Genomic DNA, 17,290 nt, shown 5'->3' with positions numbered 1-17,290 from the left:
GAGGAGAGAAGGATGAAGAAAGAGGGCAGAGGGGGACTTTGGGGTGAGGAGAGAGAGGAGAGGGATGAAGAAAAAGGGAGAGAGGATGAGTTTAGAGAGAGGGGAGAGGGATGGCGAAAAAAGGACAGAGGAAGAGTTTAGAGAGAGGAGAGGGATGGAGAAAGAGGGGAGAGAGAGTACGTGTGTGTTCTCCCGTCTCCTGATGCTGGTCCATTTGTGAAAGAGGAGCCTGAGAAGGAGCTGGTGTAGGAGTCTTATGTAACAGGATTTTTATAAACCAGAGACGACGAGCTGTGTGTGCCGCTAATGTCCTGCTCATGTGAGAGACACCAGCGCGGAGCAGGTTTGTGTCAGTCAGGACGTCCGTGCGGCGTGGAATATACAGTACACACAATTGAAACATAATCCCTCGGTCGTCCAGGTGTGATCCGGAGTAAAAGTAAAAGTCTTTTTGTCCAGTTGACAGATTGAATGTTTCTTTTACCACACACACAAATGCAAAGAAAAGTCAAAAAGTAACTTGCAGACTTATCTTAAAGCAGTCCTGTTCTGCATAATCAACTTTTCAGAGCTTTTACCATGTTATAGTTGTTTCCTCGTCTCATTTACCCAATCGAAGTTGTATTTGGAGTGATTCGTGCTTCATCCGTCCATTTTCTTCCGCTTATCCGGGGTCGGGTCGCGGGGGCAGCGGTCTAAGTAGGGACTCCCAGACTTCCCTCACCCCAGACAGCCGAGAGACATAGTCCTTCCAACGTGTCCTGGGACTCCTCCTGATGGGACATGCCCGGAACATCTTCTTATTTGAGCAATCTGTTATCCATTATTTGCAAGACGCCATATTTCAGATCAGTCCCCGTGTCCACCAACACCGGCATACTCTCACCGTGACGTATGTACTTCGTTTTCCAATTTTATTTTCCTAATCGGTGACACACGTAGGATTCAGTAATGTCGCATAGTCAGTTTGGTACAAATGAAAAAAAAAAAAAGTACCACTTGCTACCGTGATCTGCAGCTTTGTTCTTTGTTGTGATGACGTTTATGGTATCGCTACAGAGAAATACTGCAATACTAAACGATTACATTGGAACTACTTCATGCTGCTACTTAAGTTCCCAGTAACCCATTTGTAAATAGTTCCATTAAAAGACATGTGCTGCAAAACATGAATAGCAGAATGAACCAATAATTTGCTATAAAAGAGACTTATTCACCCCTCCACAGCTCAAATCTTATTATACTACTACAAAAATACCCCATATTCTCCACACTTTTGCAAAGGAAAAGTACACGAGCCTCAAAATATATTGTTCCATTTTGCTTTCTTATATTGAACAATAAGTCGCTATAGTGATCATCATGACAGGCCTGCGCACTTCGGTTTTCTAACACGGAAATCAACCGTCTTGTTTCTTCTATTAAGTCGTTTTAGATTAATATTGTGATGTAAAACGTGCAAATTATAACATATTGATCCACGAGTGTTGCAGATTATAACTATACAGCAGAAATGAACACAATAGATCTACTTTAAACACTTGTTCTGGAGGTTTAAGCTGCAGATCCTACTCCACGTTTGTGATACAAAAGATCCCACGTTTGTCCCATCAATATACCCACTTCAGGTTCCTCTCTCCCAAGAAATCAAAAGGTTCTGTACTCTCTCTTTCTATTCATAGTTACCCTGTCCTCTCATTTCTCTCTCCTCTCTCCATCTTTCCCATTTCCTCCCCCCCATGGTCCTGTTTCCTGTCCTCTCTTTCTGTCGCTCACACCACCTCTTTTCATTCTTTAAATATTCTCTCTCGTCTCCTCTTTCTCGCTACTTCTCTCTCACACGCACATACGCCGCTCTATCCTTTCGTTCTTCTCTCTCTCTGTTTTCCCTGCGCTTGTTTGGTTGAGCTGGGGTAGATGGTGGAGATGTTTGAACGCATTGTACATCTATAGCAGATCCAAGGTCCACATGTTTGTAGTTTTTGATATGAAAGAAGCGTGTAAGAGGCGCACACGCATACACTGACGCACGCATACACTGACGCACACACACGCACACACACGCATACACAGACACACACACGCTCTCCTCCATTCAGAATTGAATACACGGCTCTATTAGCGCAGCGTTGGAAGGACAAGAAGAAGCATCATCAGCCTTGGATCTATCTGCAGCTTTCGGCCGTCTTGTAAATAGATTTCATAGATTTTTACATTTCCTTTCCTAAACAGAAAGGGAATGAAAAAGATGCCCTCAAAATGAATGATTAAACAAAGAGATAAATAAATACACGGTTTAATTAATTTGAAATATAATGTCACATTTTCCAGGTGCAGTATGGAACTTTTCAGGTGAGGGTCAGCTAGTCTATTTGTTCGTCTCCATAGATTATTATTGCCTCCAGTGGTGCAGTGTAACAAAGTAAAAGTAATAAAGTACAGTAAAACTTATACATTTTAGGGATCTGTACTTTACTTAAGTGGATAATTTTTTACTTTTACTTCACTATATTTGAGAGCAGGTATCTGTACTTTCTACTGCACTACATTTTTGAACAGGACTGAAAAGCTAAAATATTTTTTATTGTTGTCTGAGACCTGCTCAAAGGCCGAGGAGTTTATTTTTAACATGTTCATAATTTATAAAACACATGAACGTTATTATAAAAAGATACAAATAAAAACAGCCAGAAAAAAATCGATTCAATTGTTTCTGTTGAACAAAATTCAGCGCAAGTCTTTAGCAAAATCACTGCGTTTGGAGCTTTATTAGATCTCAAAATACTTTTACTTTTGACTCTTTAAGTACATTTTTAAACATGCACTTTAATACTTTTACTTAAGAAGACTTTTTCATGTGATACGTATTTTTTTCCTCCTGTATCTGTACTTTTACTTAAGTAACTAAAAACTATTTCATCCAGTGCTGGTTAAGACTATGGTTTGGTGAAGTTTAAGAACAGGGCTGAGTCCACACTTCTATCTCTCCTTTTTAGCACTATCCAGGACTTTCAGGTTTAGTAGGTTCTGTGGTCCCAGTCCAGAACAGGGGAGCAGTGTGACGCTAACTCTACTACACTAACCCTGCTACACTAACCCTGCTACACTAACCCTACTACACTAACCCTGCTACACTAACCCTACTACACTAACCCTGCTACACTAACCCTACTACACTAACCCTACTACACTAACCCTGCTACACTAACCCTGCTACACTAACCCTGCTACACTAACCCTGCTACACTAACCCTACTACACTAACTCTACTACACTAACCCTACTACACTAACCCTGCTACACTAACCCTGCTACACTAACCCTACTACACTAACCCTGCTACACTAACCCTGCTACACTAACCCTACTACACTAACCCTGCTACACTAACCCTGCTACACTAACCCTGCTACACTAACCCTGTGAGTCAGTCTGAGAGGCATTCAGGACACAATACTCATGACGCACGTCCAGTCTTTTCATCAGAGATCTTTTCACCGGGGAAAACTGAAAGAGTCTTTGAAAATGATTGTTACTGGTCATCAAATCAGAAGGACGAGTGGGACTGTAACCAAGATCTAAAACATGACTAAAACTGGACTAAACTAGGTCTAAAACAGGACTAAAACAGGACTAAACTAGGTCTAAAACAGGACTAAAATAGGACTAAACTAGGTCTACAACAGGACTAAACTTGGACTAAAAAAGGGACTAAACTAAGTCTAAAACAGGACTAAAACTGGACTAAACTAGGACTAAAACAGGACTAAAGTAGGTCTAAACCAGGACTAAAACAGGACTAAAACAAGACTAAACTAGGACTAAAACAAGACTAAACTAGGACTAAAACTAGACTAAACTAGGACTAAAACAGGACTAAACTAGGTCTAAAGCAGGACTAAAACTGGACTAAACTAGGTCTAAAGCAGGACTAAACTAGGTCTAAAACAGGACTAAAACAGGACTAAACTAGGACTAAAACAGGACTAAACTAGGTCTAAAGCAGGACTAAAACTGGACTAAACTAGGTCTAAAACAGGACTAAACTAGGACTAAAACAGGACTAAACTAGGTCTAAAGCAGGACTAAAACAGGACTAAACTAGGTCTAAACCAGGACTAAAACAGGACTAAAACAAGACTAAACTAGGACTAAAACAAGACTAAACTAGGACTAAAACTAGACTAAACTAGGACTAAAACAGGACTAAACTAGGTCTAAAGCAGGATTAAAACTGGATTAAACTAGGTCTAAAGCAGGACTAAACTAGGTCTAAAACATGACTAAAACTGGACTAAACTAGGTCTAAAACAGGACTAAACTAGGTCTAAACCAGGACTAAACCACGTCTAAAACAGGACTAAAACAAGACTAAAACAAGACTAAACTAGGTCTAAACCAGGACTAAACCACGACTAAAACAGGACTAAAACAGGACTAAAACAGGACTAAACTAGATCTAAACCAGGACTAAACCACGACTAAAACAGGACTAAAACAGGACTAAAACAAGACTAAACTAGGTCTAAACCAGGACTAAAACATGACTAAAACAGGACTAAAACAGGACTAAAACAGGACTAAACTAGGACTAAAACAGGACTAAACTAGGTCTAAACCAGGACTAAACTAGGACTAAAACAGGATTAAAACTGGACTAAACCAGGACTAAAACATGACTAAAACAGGACTAAACTAGGACTAAAACAGGACTAAACTAGGTCTAAAACAGGATTAAACTAGGTCTAAACCAGGACTAAACTAGGACTAAAACAGAACTAAAACAGGACTAAACTAAACTACTACAACTACCACTGCAACTACTAAAACTACACTCAACTATAACAACTACTACAATTACTACTACCATTGCTACTGCTATCACTACTACTACTATTATTACTAATACTATTACAACTGTTACTATTACTTTTACTACTAAATGAATAACTTTGATGTGGAAGGGAAATATTGTTATTTCTACTACTACTACTAATACGTTACTGCTAGAATACTATTACATACATAATACTACGCCCACTGTATATTTATGCACAAGGGAAAAAGCCGATATATTACTGTTATACTACTTTCTTCTACTACTATTACTACTACTGCATTATTCCCACAGTAGTCCTACTTTTACTGCTATTGCTTATGCTATTTAGGCCTCCTCCTCCTCCTCCTCCTCCTCCTCCTACTACTACTACTACTACTACTACTACTGCTGCTGCTGCTTAAACCATTGTTCCCGTCCTCCTGGCCTCCTCCCGCACATAGTTCTTCCGGTGGTTTCTCCAGACTGTTGATGGAACAGGAAATGGCACTTCCTTTACTTTGTGCTGAGCTTTATGATGCTGCAGTACTTTTAAAACCATCTATTACTTTTTTTTTGGCAATTTGGAAAATTATATAGTCAAATATGTCATTATAGATCCCATTTGAATAGTTAAAAGGCCCATATTATGCTATTTTCTGATCTATGTTAAAATGTTGTTTACTCATCACAAACAGACCTGGAGTTGTGTTTTGTTTCGTTTCACACGTTATACACACAAACGCTGCATATTTATGCTGAGTTTTTCTCTCAAACAGAAAACACTTTGTTCCACCTTGTGATGTCATGAGGTAATACAGGAAGTGCTCCAATATGTTTTTAAACTCCATACACCTTCACTAGAATTATTCGATTGATGATTTCCCTGGAATTGCCAATCTCTACTGTACTAAAGATAGAAGGAGCTGTTAACTTGACTACCACTTCATGACATCACAAAGTGGAACAGAACATTTTGAGCTTTGGAAATGTAAACAGACTAATAATACAGCGTTACTCAAACACGTGTGAATGAAACAAAACACAACTCCAGGGATGTTTTTGAGGAGGTAACAACATTATACCTTTAGCATAATATAGGACTTTTAAAGAATCTGTAATTTCAGAGAAGACTTTAAAAGTGCATGTAAGGTGCAGATTATCATCTACTTGTCTTTGCCTGGAATTTTCACAGTATGGCATTAAATGTATCTATTTCCCTGGAGACAATCAGATAATCAGGTAACATCACTGGTAGGTCAGATCTGTGGAGAGGCGCTCCGCTCACAATAAGAATACATGTTTTTTTCAAGTTATTTTGGTTATCTCCATGGAGACAAGTTACACAATGCTGCCTTAAAGGAACTGTTAGATTTGTGAACTAACTGTGTCCCTGGATACGAGGTAAACATGTTCAAATCAAATATATCTTTTACTGATAACAATTGTAATGTTGATGTATTCATAGCTACAAAAACATTGGACACAGTGTCAAATTTATTTGATGTTTTGGTTCTCGAGACAATTATCCAATCAGAAAGCAGAATGAGCCTCACATGGTTTAAACCTAAAAGGACTCTCTCTGATCTGAATCTTCACTACTTAAACTCCACCACTTGCAGTTGTAGTACTTAGTTATAACAGTAAGAGTACAGGCTACATACTGTTACTTTAAACTTTCAATCAAGCTATCAGTCATGCCTCGTCTCCAGGATTCCCCTTCTCCACCTCCTACCCTTCCATCAGCCCCACCCCAGCCCTGCTGCAGGCCCCGCCCACACACTGCCGGCCCCTCCCACTCCCGGCCCTCGCCCCAACCCACACACTGTCCATAATGAGCAGGTGGGTCCGGATGCCTTGGACTCTCACCGCTCCTCGTGCACTGTGACCGCTCCCCGTGCACTCTCACCGCTCCTCGTGCACTCTCACCGCTCCCCGTGCGCTCTGACCGCTCCCCGTGCACGTCTGCCGCCCGTCTATGCATAGGCCTCCTCTGGCTCTGCGTAAACAGGAAATAACAGTGTGTTTTTAGATTCAGGAGAATGTGTAGTGGTGAGGCCAGGGTTGGTCATTTAGGTCCAGACGCTCCAGCTCTATATGGACTGTGTAAAACCATTATTTATGTGGCTGTGGCACAGTCTGGTCCAGGAACGTCCCTCTCACCATGTGGTTGTGCAGAGAATGTTTGTGGTAAAACAGGATGGAGAGGGCAGAGGAGGCATAATGAGCTTTTCTTTCATTTCTAAATCTAGAACAACATTACATATTTCACAACGTTTTAAAAAGCACCAAGTCATTTCTTTAATTCCCCCAAAAGTGGTTGGATGGACAACAGGTGGCCATAGTGTAGCTGAGTAGCTATAGCTCACATGCCCCACAGCAAGAGGCTCTCAAGTTCAATTCCTGGGTCTGGGTGGGTTGGGTGGCTGGGTGAAGCTAAAACGTACAATATGCCAAACAGGCTAAGTCTCCAGCTATAAGCTAGTCCTGACAAAACCTGGCTAAAAATCTGGGTGTTAATCGAAATTTGACACAAATCATTTTGCTGACGTGGCCCTCGGTGAAATTGAGTTTGACGCCCCGCGTCTAGACATTACTTATGTACTATTATATAAAGAAACTTTTATTTGTCCTACAATGGGGAAATATCTTTTTGCAAAAGAACAGCAGAAAAACATTAGAAAAAACACTAGATATGCTAGAAATCTCAATATAAATAACTCTTTAAAATATCCCTTAAATCTTGCCTTTTAAATAAAATCTAGATTATAGTGTTACCTTTGTTAGAGTAATGCATTTGTCTTTGTTCTGTCAAATAAAGTAATGAAGAAATATGCTATTTGGGTAAAGTGTTAAAATAGTGTTCTTTACAAACAGTTTACCAAGCGCACTATACCATCCCGTCATGTGGATCATACTCTTTCCCTCCTTCCTCTGTACACAGGCTGTAGTGTGATGTGTAGACAGTCCCTTACCTCTGTGCCCCCTCTTTCATTCTGCTGTCATAGAGACATGAGCAGGAGGAAGAGTGAGGTTGTGGTTAGCACTTTGGGTTAGCCGCACGCGCATCACTGCACTGTAAAAACAAACAAGCTCAAAATGACTAAACTTAAGTTATAATTATCATGATTTAAAGAGGGGGTAGTATGCAAAATCGATTGTTTTGAGCTTTTTCCATGTTCTAACGTTGTTCCCTCATCCAAAACATGCCTGAAGAGGATTTAAAAGTCATTCAGGCATGTTTAAGTAATTTAGCGTTCTCTCTCAAGACCTACTCAGACCCTCCTTACAGTTAGCTGTAAAATTTTGTGCAATTCTCAAACCGTAAGCCTATATCAACGATGCTCCCACACGATATTTCTACATAACTGTACAAAAACATGATACAAAAGTGTACACAGCAACGTGACAAACCTGCTTCGACGTGCAGTAGTTTCATCAGCGGGATGACAGCGCTCTTAAGGAGGAGTGACTTTACGCAGGGAGCAAAGGTGTTATGTGTTAGCAGTTAATACCCCATAGAAGTAAAATACCCCCTCTTTAAGTATTTTTCTCGGCAATGTGTGTCTTAAAACAATAGTGGAATGAAATCACCACTCAATGACATCACAAGGTGGACTAGAGAGTTTTCAAATCTGTGGAAGGTGACAGTTCACTCAGACTGAATGAATGAAACAAGACGAAAGTCCAGTTATATTTTTGATAAGTGAACAACATTAGAACAGATCAAAGTTTTGGAAGTTTTGAACATACATTTTTTTCATCAACCCTTCGCAGTATTGTCAGAATGTTAATAATCTGGCAACCTCTCTTTCAAATAACTTCACCTTCACCCGCGCAAACATTTTACAGTGTGTGAGAGGAAGTAGCAGCTGCGTTACCCTCTCCTCCAACCCCCTCCCCTCCGTCCCTCACGCCTCCACACGTTTGTCGGGCTGACGGGGGCGAGACAGCGGCGTGTTGGGTCTCATTAGAGTGACTGCACTGTGACCTTTGGCCTACGCGTACACGGAGGGGTCGTGACCTCTGGGTGCTCCGCAGACTCCGGGTCAGACCTGCGTGGAGTGGGACAGGTACATAAATCAAACGGACGCGTGGAGATCCAGAGAGCTGTCACACACTACAGGGGTCTTGTTAGAGTAGAGTACAGTATAATTAGGAGCAGGGCCACCACCAAAGCTAAGCTAAGAATAGAGGAGAGGATAGCTACTGTATTTTTGAAGTATTTTTTAATCAATGTCATCTTTTTGCTGCCTACAACTAAATATAAACTAAACAAAGAGTAACTATAATGACCCGTGGTGGAAGAAGTGATCCATTTTGCGGCTAACACATGCTAACATATTTAGATCACCATGTTACCTTTGCTAACTAATGCTACAGTATACGGCATTTGCCCAAAACAAGATATCAACATGTTTAATGAATGCTGAGTTTCTCCTCTCTTTGCTTTGCTTTCCTCAGAGTGCCATCACAACAGAATTAGTGCACATCCAGCTAATTACACTACTGTACATTACATCAGGTTTGTGAAGTTGTAGTGTGTTGTTTTGTATCCTGCTTTTGTATATTCATGGAAAATGGGCATGTGGGAGCATGGATGACGTAGGCTTGTGGGCGGAGCACTGACAGAATAGTGCCCAGGAGAGATTGTTAAATTACTGACACATGGATACATGGATGACATCTAAAACCTCTTCAGGCATGTTTTTGATGTTGATGATGTTATAATATGAGAAAAAGCTTCAAAAAGCTCTGTTTTGCAGAATACCCCCTCTTCAAAGGCGCTGTACCTGTTTTGTATGTGAAAAACAGAACTAGTTCATATTAAACAGTTTTTGGTTCAGATATTATAATTAATTCATCACTTATATTAATCAATTATATATATTATTAGTTCACAGTCTAAGGTGGACGCACGTCTTGGCCGCCCTGTGTTTTTGTGGCGTGTTTTCAAACGGCACAGCACTTTATGCATTCTGAGCTTCCTAAATATTCACAAAAATTAGTTTATAAGTGCTTTTCACAACTTTCAGAGACCAGAGCTCTGTTTGCCATCACAGTAAAGCTAACAGCTAGCATGCTAAGGCACACTTCCTGATTATCGGACAATAAAACACTTTATATTTAGATAGTACACAGTGGACTTAATTTGACCTCGAGCTGCTTACACAATATCTGTACTGGGGCAAGACACATTTAGCTCAAAAACATGGGGAAAAAATTGTGTACAGGCCCTTTAAATGAAAAACAGAGTGACATTTTGTGTTGTGGTTGGAGAAGTTGGAGCAGGTGTTCTCAAGCTGTGGTTCTTGTACCACTGACGCTATGTGGGCTCCTTCTGGCGGTACCCTGGGTCCTCTGCAGTTTAAAAGTTTTATTTCTGTTTCAGTGCTGAATTGGTTTTAGATTTAAGACAGATTTATATATGTTTTTTTTTTTTTTTTTTTATGAAACTTGTGTTCTATCAATCTTTTCACTATTCATAAGAAATTTTCAACACAGACTTTAAAGAGCCTATACCTGATTTCAAACCATGAGTCAGGGACATGTTTGAGCCCCACCCACTTCGTTCTTTATAGCCTCAATTTTTGTTCTTAAAAGTCAAAAGTCTGTTCACCCGAGAATTATAATTAGTCTTTTGGCTGAAGAGTTGGTGCGGACTGGCAGAGAAGACACTGAACTTTGTGCCAGTGCTTGTTTCATGTGGTTAGGTGCAGTAATTACAGAGATATTAATAGTTAGTTATAGGACAGTTAAACAGCAAATTCCACCATAGATTTTTTTCATTGTAAGCGTTCTATATTGTTAAGTGGGTGGTGAGTGGGTGAAGCATCTTATTTATTTATTATTATTATTATTATTATTATTATTATTATTATTATTATTATTATTATTATTATTATTATTATTAGTATTATATTATTATTATTATTATTATTATTATTATTATTATTATTATTATTATTATTATTATTGTTATTATTATTGTTATTGTTATTATTATTATTATTATTATTAACTATGCAATTGTAATTTTATATATCTTAATTTCTGTTTTTTTCTCAGGAATGTTTCAGATCATTAAAGCATTTTCTGGTGGAGGATCGGTCACTTGCTTGTCTCCATGGAGATGATTTTTCTTTGCCTGTAGGCTCTCTGTTAGCCTAGCTCTATGTAGCATTTAGCATTTAGTCTGAAAACATGCATTCTCACACAGATCTGACCTGTAACCTTGACCCAGCGCCATCATCTGCTTTTCTCCATTGAATTCCATTAAGTAATACCATACTAACATAACATTACAGGCACGGCAATAACATCTCCACGGAAACGAGTGTGGCGACCGACGCTCTACCAGAAAAGTTACACAGTTCTTCTTTAACATTAAAAAAATAATTAAATATTATGCTATTTTCTATGTTATAATGTTGTTTCCTCGTCACAAACACACCTGGAGTTGTGTTTTGTTTCATTCACACATGTTTAACGCACACACCCTGCATATTTAGGCTGTGTTCTTGTCTCAAACAGAAAACACTTCGTTCCACCTTGTGATGTCATGAGGTAATACAGGAAGTGCTCCACTGTGTTTTAAACTCCATACACCTTCTCTAGAACCGTGTGGATAATTTCAGCTCTGAAATTGCCAAACTCTACAGAACAAAAGGTAAAATGTAGCTGTTTACTTGAAAACTACCACTTCATGACATCACAAGGTGGAACAGAGCATTTTGAAAACAGCGGTCCACAATATTGGACCTTTAAACTACAGAATGCTCATTTTATACAGTTTATGCAGCTTCATTTTTTGTATTTTTTTTTTAAATCTCCATGTGAATGTTCCACACAGCTCTATGACAGCTCTTCAAAGCTCTCTGCTGACGTGAAGGCAGCAGACTGATCATTGGAGCACACTGAGCTTTATTCTCGTTGATGAGAATGGAGCTCGGGGCTGAAAGGACTCTGCTCTATGGCGTCCTTACACTGTTTTTATGTCCATGAATGAGCCAGGAGAAAGGGAAGACAGAAATGAAAGAGGGAGCGTAGACAGAGAGAGGGAGGAGGGGGGAGATTTGCAAGGAAAGAGAGAAAAAGGGAGAGAGGAGGGAGGAAAGCGGAGAGAGAAAGGACTCTGTTTTTATGTCCATGATTGAGCCAGGAGAAAGGGAAGACTCAAACGAAAGAGGGAGCGTGGACAGAGAGAGGGAGGGTGGAGAGAGAGAAAGAGAGGAGACTTGCAAGGAAACAGAGTGGAAGAGAGAGAGGAAAAAGGAGAGGTAAAGGACTATGCGCGATTTTGTCCTTATGCTGTTTTTATGTCCACAAATGAGCCAGGAGAAAGGGAAGACTTGAATGAAAGAGATGAAAGAGGGAGTGCTTTGAGGGACAGATGGAGAAAAAGAGAGGGGGAGACAGAGAGCGAGAGGGAGAGAGAGATGGGGAGAGAGGGGGAGAAAAGAGGAGAGAGAGAAAGGCCTTTGCTCTATGGCGTTCTTATGCTGTTTTTATGTCCACGAATGAGCCAGGAGAAAGGGAAGACGCAAATGAAAGAGAGAGCGCTTTGAGAGAGAGTGAGAGAGAGGGAAAGAGAGAGGGGGAGAGAGACAGAGTGAGGGAAAGAGAGTGGGGAGAGAGACAGAGAGGAAAAGAGGATTCTGCTGGGGGGACAGATAGAAGGAGAGGGAAGAGAGTAAGAAAGAGGGAGAGGGGGGGAGAAAGAGGGGAAGGGAGGGGGAGAGTAGATTTGCAAGGAAAGATAGAGGAGGGAAGAAAGAGGAGAAAGAAAGGACTCTGTTCTATGACGTCCTCATACTGTTTTTATTTCCACGAATGAGCCAGAAGAAAGGGAAGATTTGAATGAAAGAGAGAGTGCTGTGAGGGACAGAGAGAAAGAGAGAGAGTGGGGGCTTGCAAGTAAAGAGAGAGGAAAAATAGAGGGGAGAGAAAAAATAAAGAGAGAGAAACAATGGAAACAAAAGGAGGAGGAGGTAGGTTTCCAAGAACTCTTGAGAGGGAAGGATATGAAGTGACACTCCAATGTCTCTCCATTTCAAGGAGCCTTAATAACCACATAGTGTAAAAGTAAAGAAGTAAAAGTCTCTGCTCTGATTAAATCTATGAAATGTCAACAAGTCAAAGTCAAATCTACAAATAATAGAGCACGTCAAGTGTAGAAGGAGTCGTTAGATCTTACGGATGTATTTTATTTTTTATTTGTGTATGTATTTATTTATTCATTTTTAATTTTTTAATTTTTTATATACATATTTTTTTGCCCATTTCACATGTCCACTATATTTGACCCACCCTGTCCACTCCACATGTCCACTATATTTGACCCACCCCGTCCACTCCACATGTCCACTATATTTGACCCACCCCGTCCACTCCTCATGTCCACTATATTTGACCCACCCTGTCCACTCCTCATGTCCACTATATTTGACCCACCCTGTCCACTCCTCATGTCCACTATATTTGACCCACCCTGTCCACTCCTCATGTCCACTATATTTGATCCATCCTGTCCACTCCATATGTCCACTATATTTGATCCATCCTGTCCACTCCTCATGTCCACTATATTTGACCCGTCCACTCCACATGTCCACTATATTTGACCCACCCTGTCCACTCCTCATGTCCACTATATTTGACCCACCCTGTCCACTCCTCATGTCCACTATATTTGACCCACCCTGTCCACTCCTCATGTCCACTATATTTGACCCACCCTGTCCACTCCACATGTCCACTATATTTGACCCGTCCACTCCACATGTCCACTATATTTGATCCATCCTGTCCACTCTCCTTTCAGAAATTACGAAACAAGGGCCATAATGAGTGTGCTAGCCCTGAGGCAGAGGACACTTTCGTGGAGGACCACTTCGACTCTGACTTACTGTACAAGCGCTGCGCCGTAAGTACCTCCCCGGCTACGGAAATGTTTCATGTTGTGTCTTTATGTGGCTGTTCTATGCAGGCGCTAAACAAGAAGGAACAGAGAGGGTGCGATAGCCCGGACCCCGACGCGTCCTATGTGCTCACCCCACACACCGAAGAAAAGTATAAAAAAATAAATGAGGAGTTTGATAATATGATGCGAAATCACAAACTCGTAAGTACAGCGCTCACTGAGACAGCTGTTTGTGCTTGGCTTTGTGGCACTCCTCTTTGGTTGCCTCCCCACGCAGCTCCTCTGACCCTCACTGTCTCCTCTGCTATGGATAACACCGGTGCAGAGTCAGATACACCATGATAAGATCACATGACATAAGCAGGTGAAAGTGTTCTAGTGTTGGCTACTATTATGTAAAACAACAAGTCTTAGATACTCTTAGATACCTGGGTATAGCACAAAACTTTCAAAAATAATCTGAAAGGGCACTTTATTAAGCAGGGATAACAGGGAGACAATTGCTGCTATTTAATTAGCTAAAACAGAGAATAATAGAAGATTATTATTATTATCATTATTTATTATCATTATTATTATTATTGTTTTTTTTTTTTTACAAAATATGATTATCTTTGCCCCCTCTGCTTCCCACAAATTAGCTAATTATCTTTTGCAGTTATGATCCAAAAATACATTTATATAAAATACCTCCTTGTGATCTTATCATGGTGCTTGTCTTTAACCACTGCGCCCCCTGTAGGCTTAAACTCAAACTCTATCTCAGAGGTTACACACGGACAATAACGCACTAATGCTAACATCACAGTATGGCTAACAATACAAAAATACTAAGGCCAGAGTAGACTAAGGCTAGCCACAATAGGTTAATGCTAATGTCACTGTCATTGTCCATGTCATAGCAGAAACTCACTTTGTACCTTTAGCTAAACTTGTTTTATTTGTGTCTGGGGTTTGTGTTAAATGTAAAAAAATTTAAAAAACTAAAACAAAAAACAAATCACACACAGGGCCCTCCAACTTGTTAACATGCAATTTAATATAGGCCATTTTAAGGTTTTTGCCATTTCGCTAGCAGGGACGCTAGCTGCCACGGCTAACTTTTAGCTTAAAATGCCAATTAAAGAGTATGCTTTCTATCAGCAAAGTTTGTGACGTACTTTCATAGTCATCTGTAAACAATGTCATCTGTAAACTTACTATAAATTGCTATAAGAGCTTTTTTAAATAATTGCTTTCTAACGACGCATGCACAGTTAAAGGTACAAGATGGGTTTCCGTGACACAAGAAGCAATGACAGTGCTAACACCACAGTAGACTTATGCGACGACCACAGTGGTGCTAACTCCACAGTAGGCTAATTCTAACGCCACAGTAGGCTAATGCTCCTGCCAGAGTAATGCTAACTCCACAGTAGGTTAATTCTAACACCACAGTAAGCTAATGCTACCGCCACAGTGATGCTAACTCCACAGTAGGCTAATGCTACCGCCAGAGTGATGCTAACTCCACAGTAGGCTACTTCTAATGCCACAGTAGGCTAATTCTATCGCCAGAGGGATGCTAACATCACACTAGGCAAATTCTAACGCCGCAGTAGGCTAATGCTACCACCACAGTGATGCTAACTCCACAGTAGGCTAATTCTAATACCACAGTAGGCTAATGCTACCGCCACAGTGATGCTAACTCCACAGTAGGCTACTTCTAATGCCACAGTAGGCTAATTCTACCGCCAGAGGGATGCTAACACCACACTAGGCAAATTCTAATGCCACAGTAGGCTAATGCTACCACCACAGTGATGCTAACACCGCTGTAGACTAATTCTAACGCACAACAACCGCTCCCAGATCAAAGCACCTGTTCCTCTCACTTCTGCCGGGTACAGTCAGCACACAGGTGTAGACACGGGTGTGACCAGGTGACCAGCAGCAGAGGAAGGGGACTCGCGGTGACGCCCCCTTCAGTCCGTACAGAGTATTACAAACAGCAAAGACTACAGAATACATATGTGTGTGCTGACTGAAGCAGGGCTGAAGTGACTCTCTGATGCATGTTCACAGTGTGTTTGTGCACTATCATGGCACTCAATATGTTGTGAAAGATATACCATGTAACATTTCTGAGAGAAGACTTGTTTGTCTCCATGGAGATGTCATTTGTTTGCCTGGAATGCCCCACACTATAGCATTAAATTTATCTAAGGCCATGGATTACATAATTTTAGCCAGAAATACCTGTAATTGAATAAATGCAAGATAGATAAATTTATTGGTATACTGTGGAACTTTCCATACAAAGTCACAACATCTCCATGGAGACAAGCACGGACCTGCTATCAGAACAGTTACATAGTCTATCTTTTGTTTACAGTGTTAGTCTGGTCAGTTATTTTAATAATTATTAATCGGATAGTCAATATTTGAAGCTAATTTGTATAATAATCCGGGGCCTAGATTTGAACCAATGACCCTCTGGTTAGTGGGCGAAAACTTAACCACAGTGCTATCCAACCTCATTTGTATTGGAAAGTGGATTACTGGCCAGACTAAATACAATATGACTTTGATAACCTAAGACAGGACTGTATTGCTCTCACTAATAATAATTTGAAATTCCTTCTTGTCTTGTGCTCTCCAGCCCAGCGGCCTTCCCCAGCAGAACTTCTCCATGCATGTGGCGGTCCCCGTGTCCAACCCGGGCTCCATGTACACCCCAGGGGCCACTCTGGGTGGGCCAGACAGCGGCATGCTCAGCCCCGGCGCGGCCCCTCTGCACCGGAATGTGGGTTCCAGCGGAGGCACCCACAGGCACCCAGGCACAGGTCAGTCAAGAGGACCCACCGGAGCACTAGAAGCAGACAATGAACTAGTAAAGAGGCTGGAAGTGACTTGTGTTATGTTAGATGGAGTACAAGACGCAATAGTACTTGTAGTAGTACAGTGAATATGTTGCTTTCAAGTTGAGGAATGCGACGTCTTCCTTTGAGATGCAGGGACGGGCTTGTATTTTGCGACAAGTGACCATTTTGGAATGAAATACCTGAACAGAAATTTGTAGGAATTTCCGCAAATTGTATATACAGTCTGTTTCAGGTGCTTCGTACAGTGTGAGCAGGTCAGCGTGTCTGCGTCTGCTCACCCCCTCTGAGCGCTCGGGTCTGATTGAGAGTTAGGTCGAGTTTGGAGAAAATACGGAAAGTTTTGGAATGGCACAAAATACCCTAGTGTACGCATAGCTGTGGGATGTAGGCTTTGGAGGCTCTGAATGTTTGACAACTAGGGCTGCAAGATTAATCGCAATCAAATCAAAGTCGCTATGTGTATGGACGCAATGAGCAAATCACGAACACTGTTGCTACTGAAGTTCTTTGCAGGCAACAAAATATCCTGTCTTATTATCTAAAAAAAACAGAACAGCTTAACATCTATAGACATGGTCTGAAATCTGAAAGTCCCTGTGTGTCAGATGCCCTCCCTGTGTCTCCATGCTGTCTTATTCTGTGTTAAACCTCTACAAACATGTTCAAAACACCATGGGATTCTTT

The 17,290-nt window shown here is 40.9% G+C and overlaps 1 protein-coding gene across 3 annotated transcripts in view; it reads left to right on the top strand.

Annotated features, from left to right (window-relative positions):
* Positions 1-17,290, top strand: part of mef2aa (myocyte enhancer factor 2aa) — a 116,606-nt gene that overhangs the window by 83,561 nt on the left and 15,755 nt on the right. Inside the window, exons 4-6 of one of the 3 annotated variants that reach the window (XM_033968513.2) lie at positions 13,641-13,742; positions 13,806-13,940; positions 16,384-16,567. In XM_033968513.2, the coding sequence (XP_033824404.1) occupies positions 13,641-13,742; positions 13,806-13,940; positions 16,384-16,567 (421 nt within the window). The remainder of the gene's footprint in view (positions 1-13,640; positions 13,743-13,805; positions 13,941-16,383; positions 16,568-17,290) is intronic. The other 2 variants (XM_055222324.1, XM_033968514.2) reach the window with 2 other exon arrangements.

This window comes from Periophthalmus magnuspinnatus, chromosome 6, assembly GCF_009829125.3.
Source record: "Periophthalmus magnuspinnatus isolate fPerMag1 chromosome 6, fPerMag1.2.pri, whole genome shotgun sequence".
NCBI classification, from domain to species: Eukaryota; Metazoa; Chordata; class Actinopteri; order Gobiiformes; family Gobiidae; genus Periophthalmus; species Periophthalmus magnuspinnatus.
This window is presented reverse-complemented; position numbering and strand designations above follow the sequence as displayed.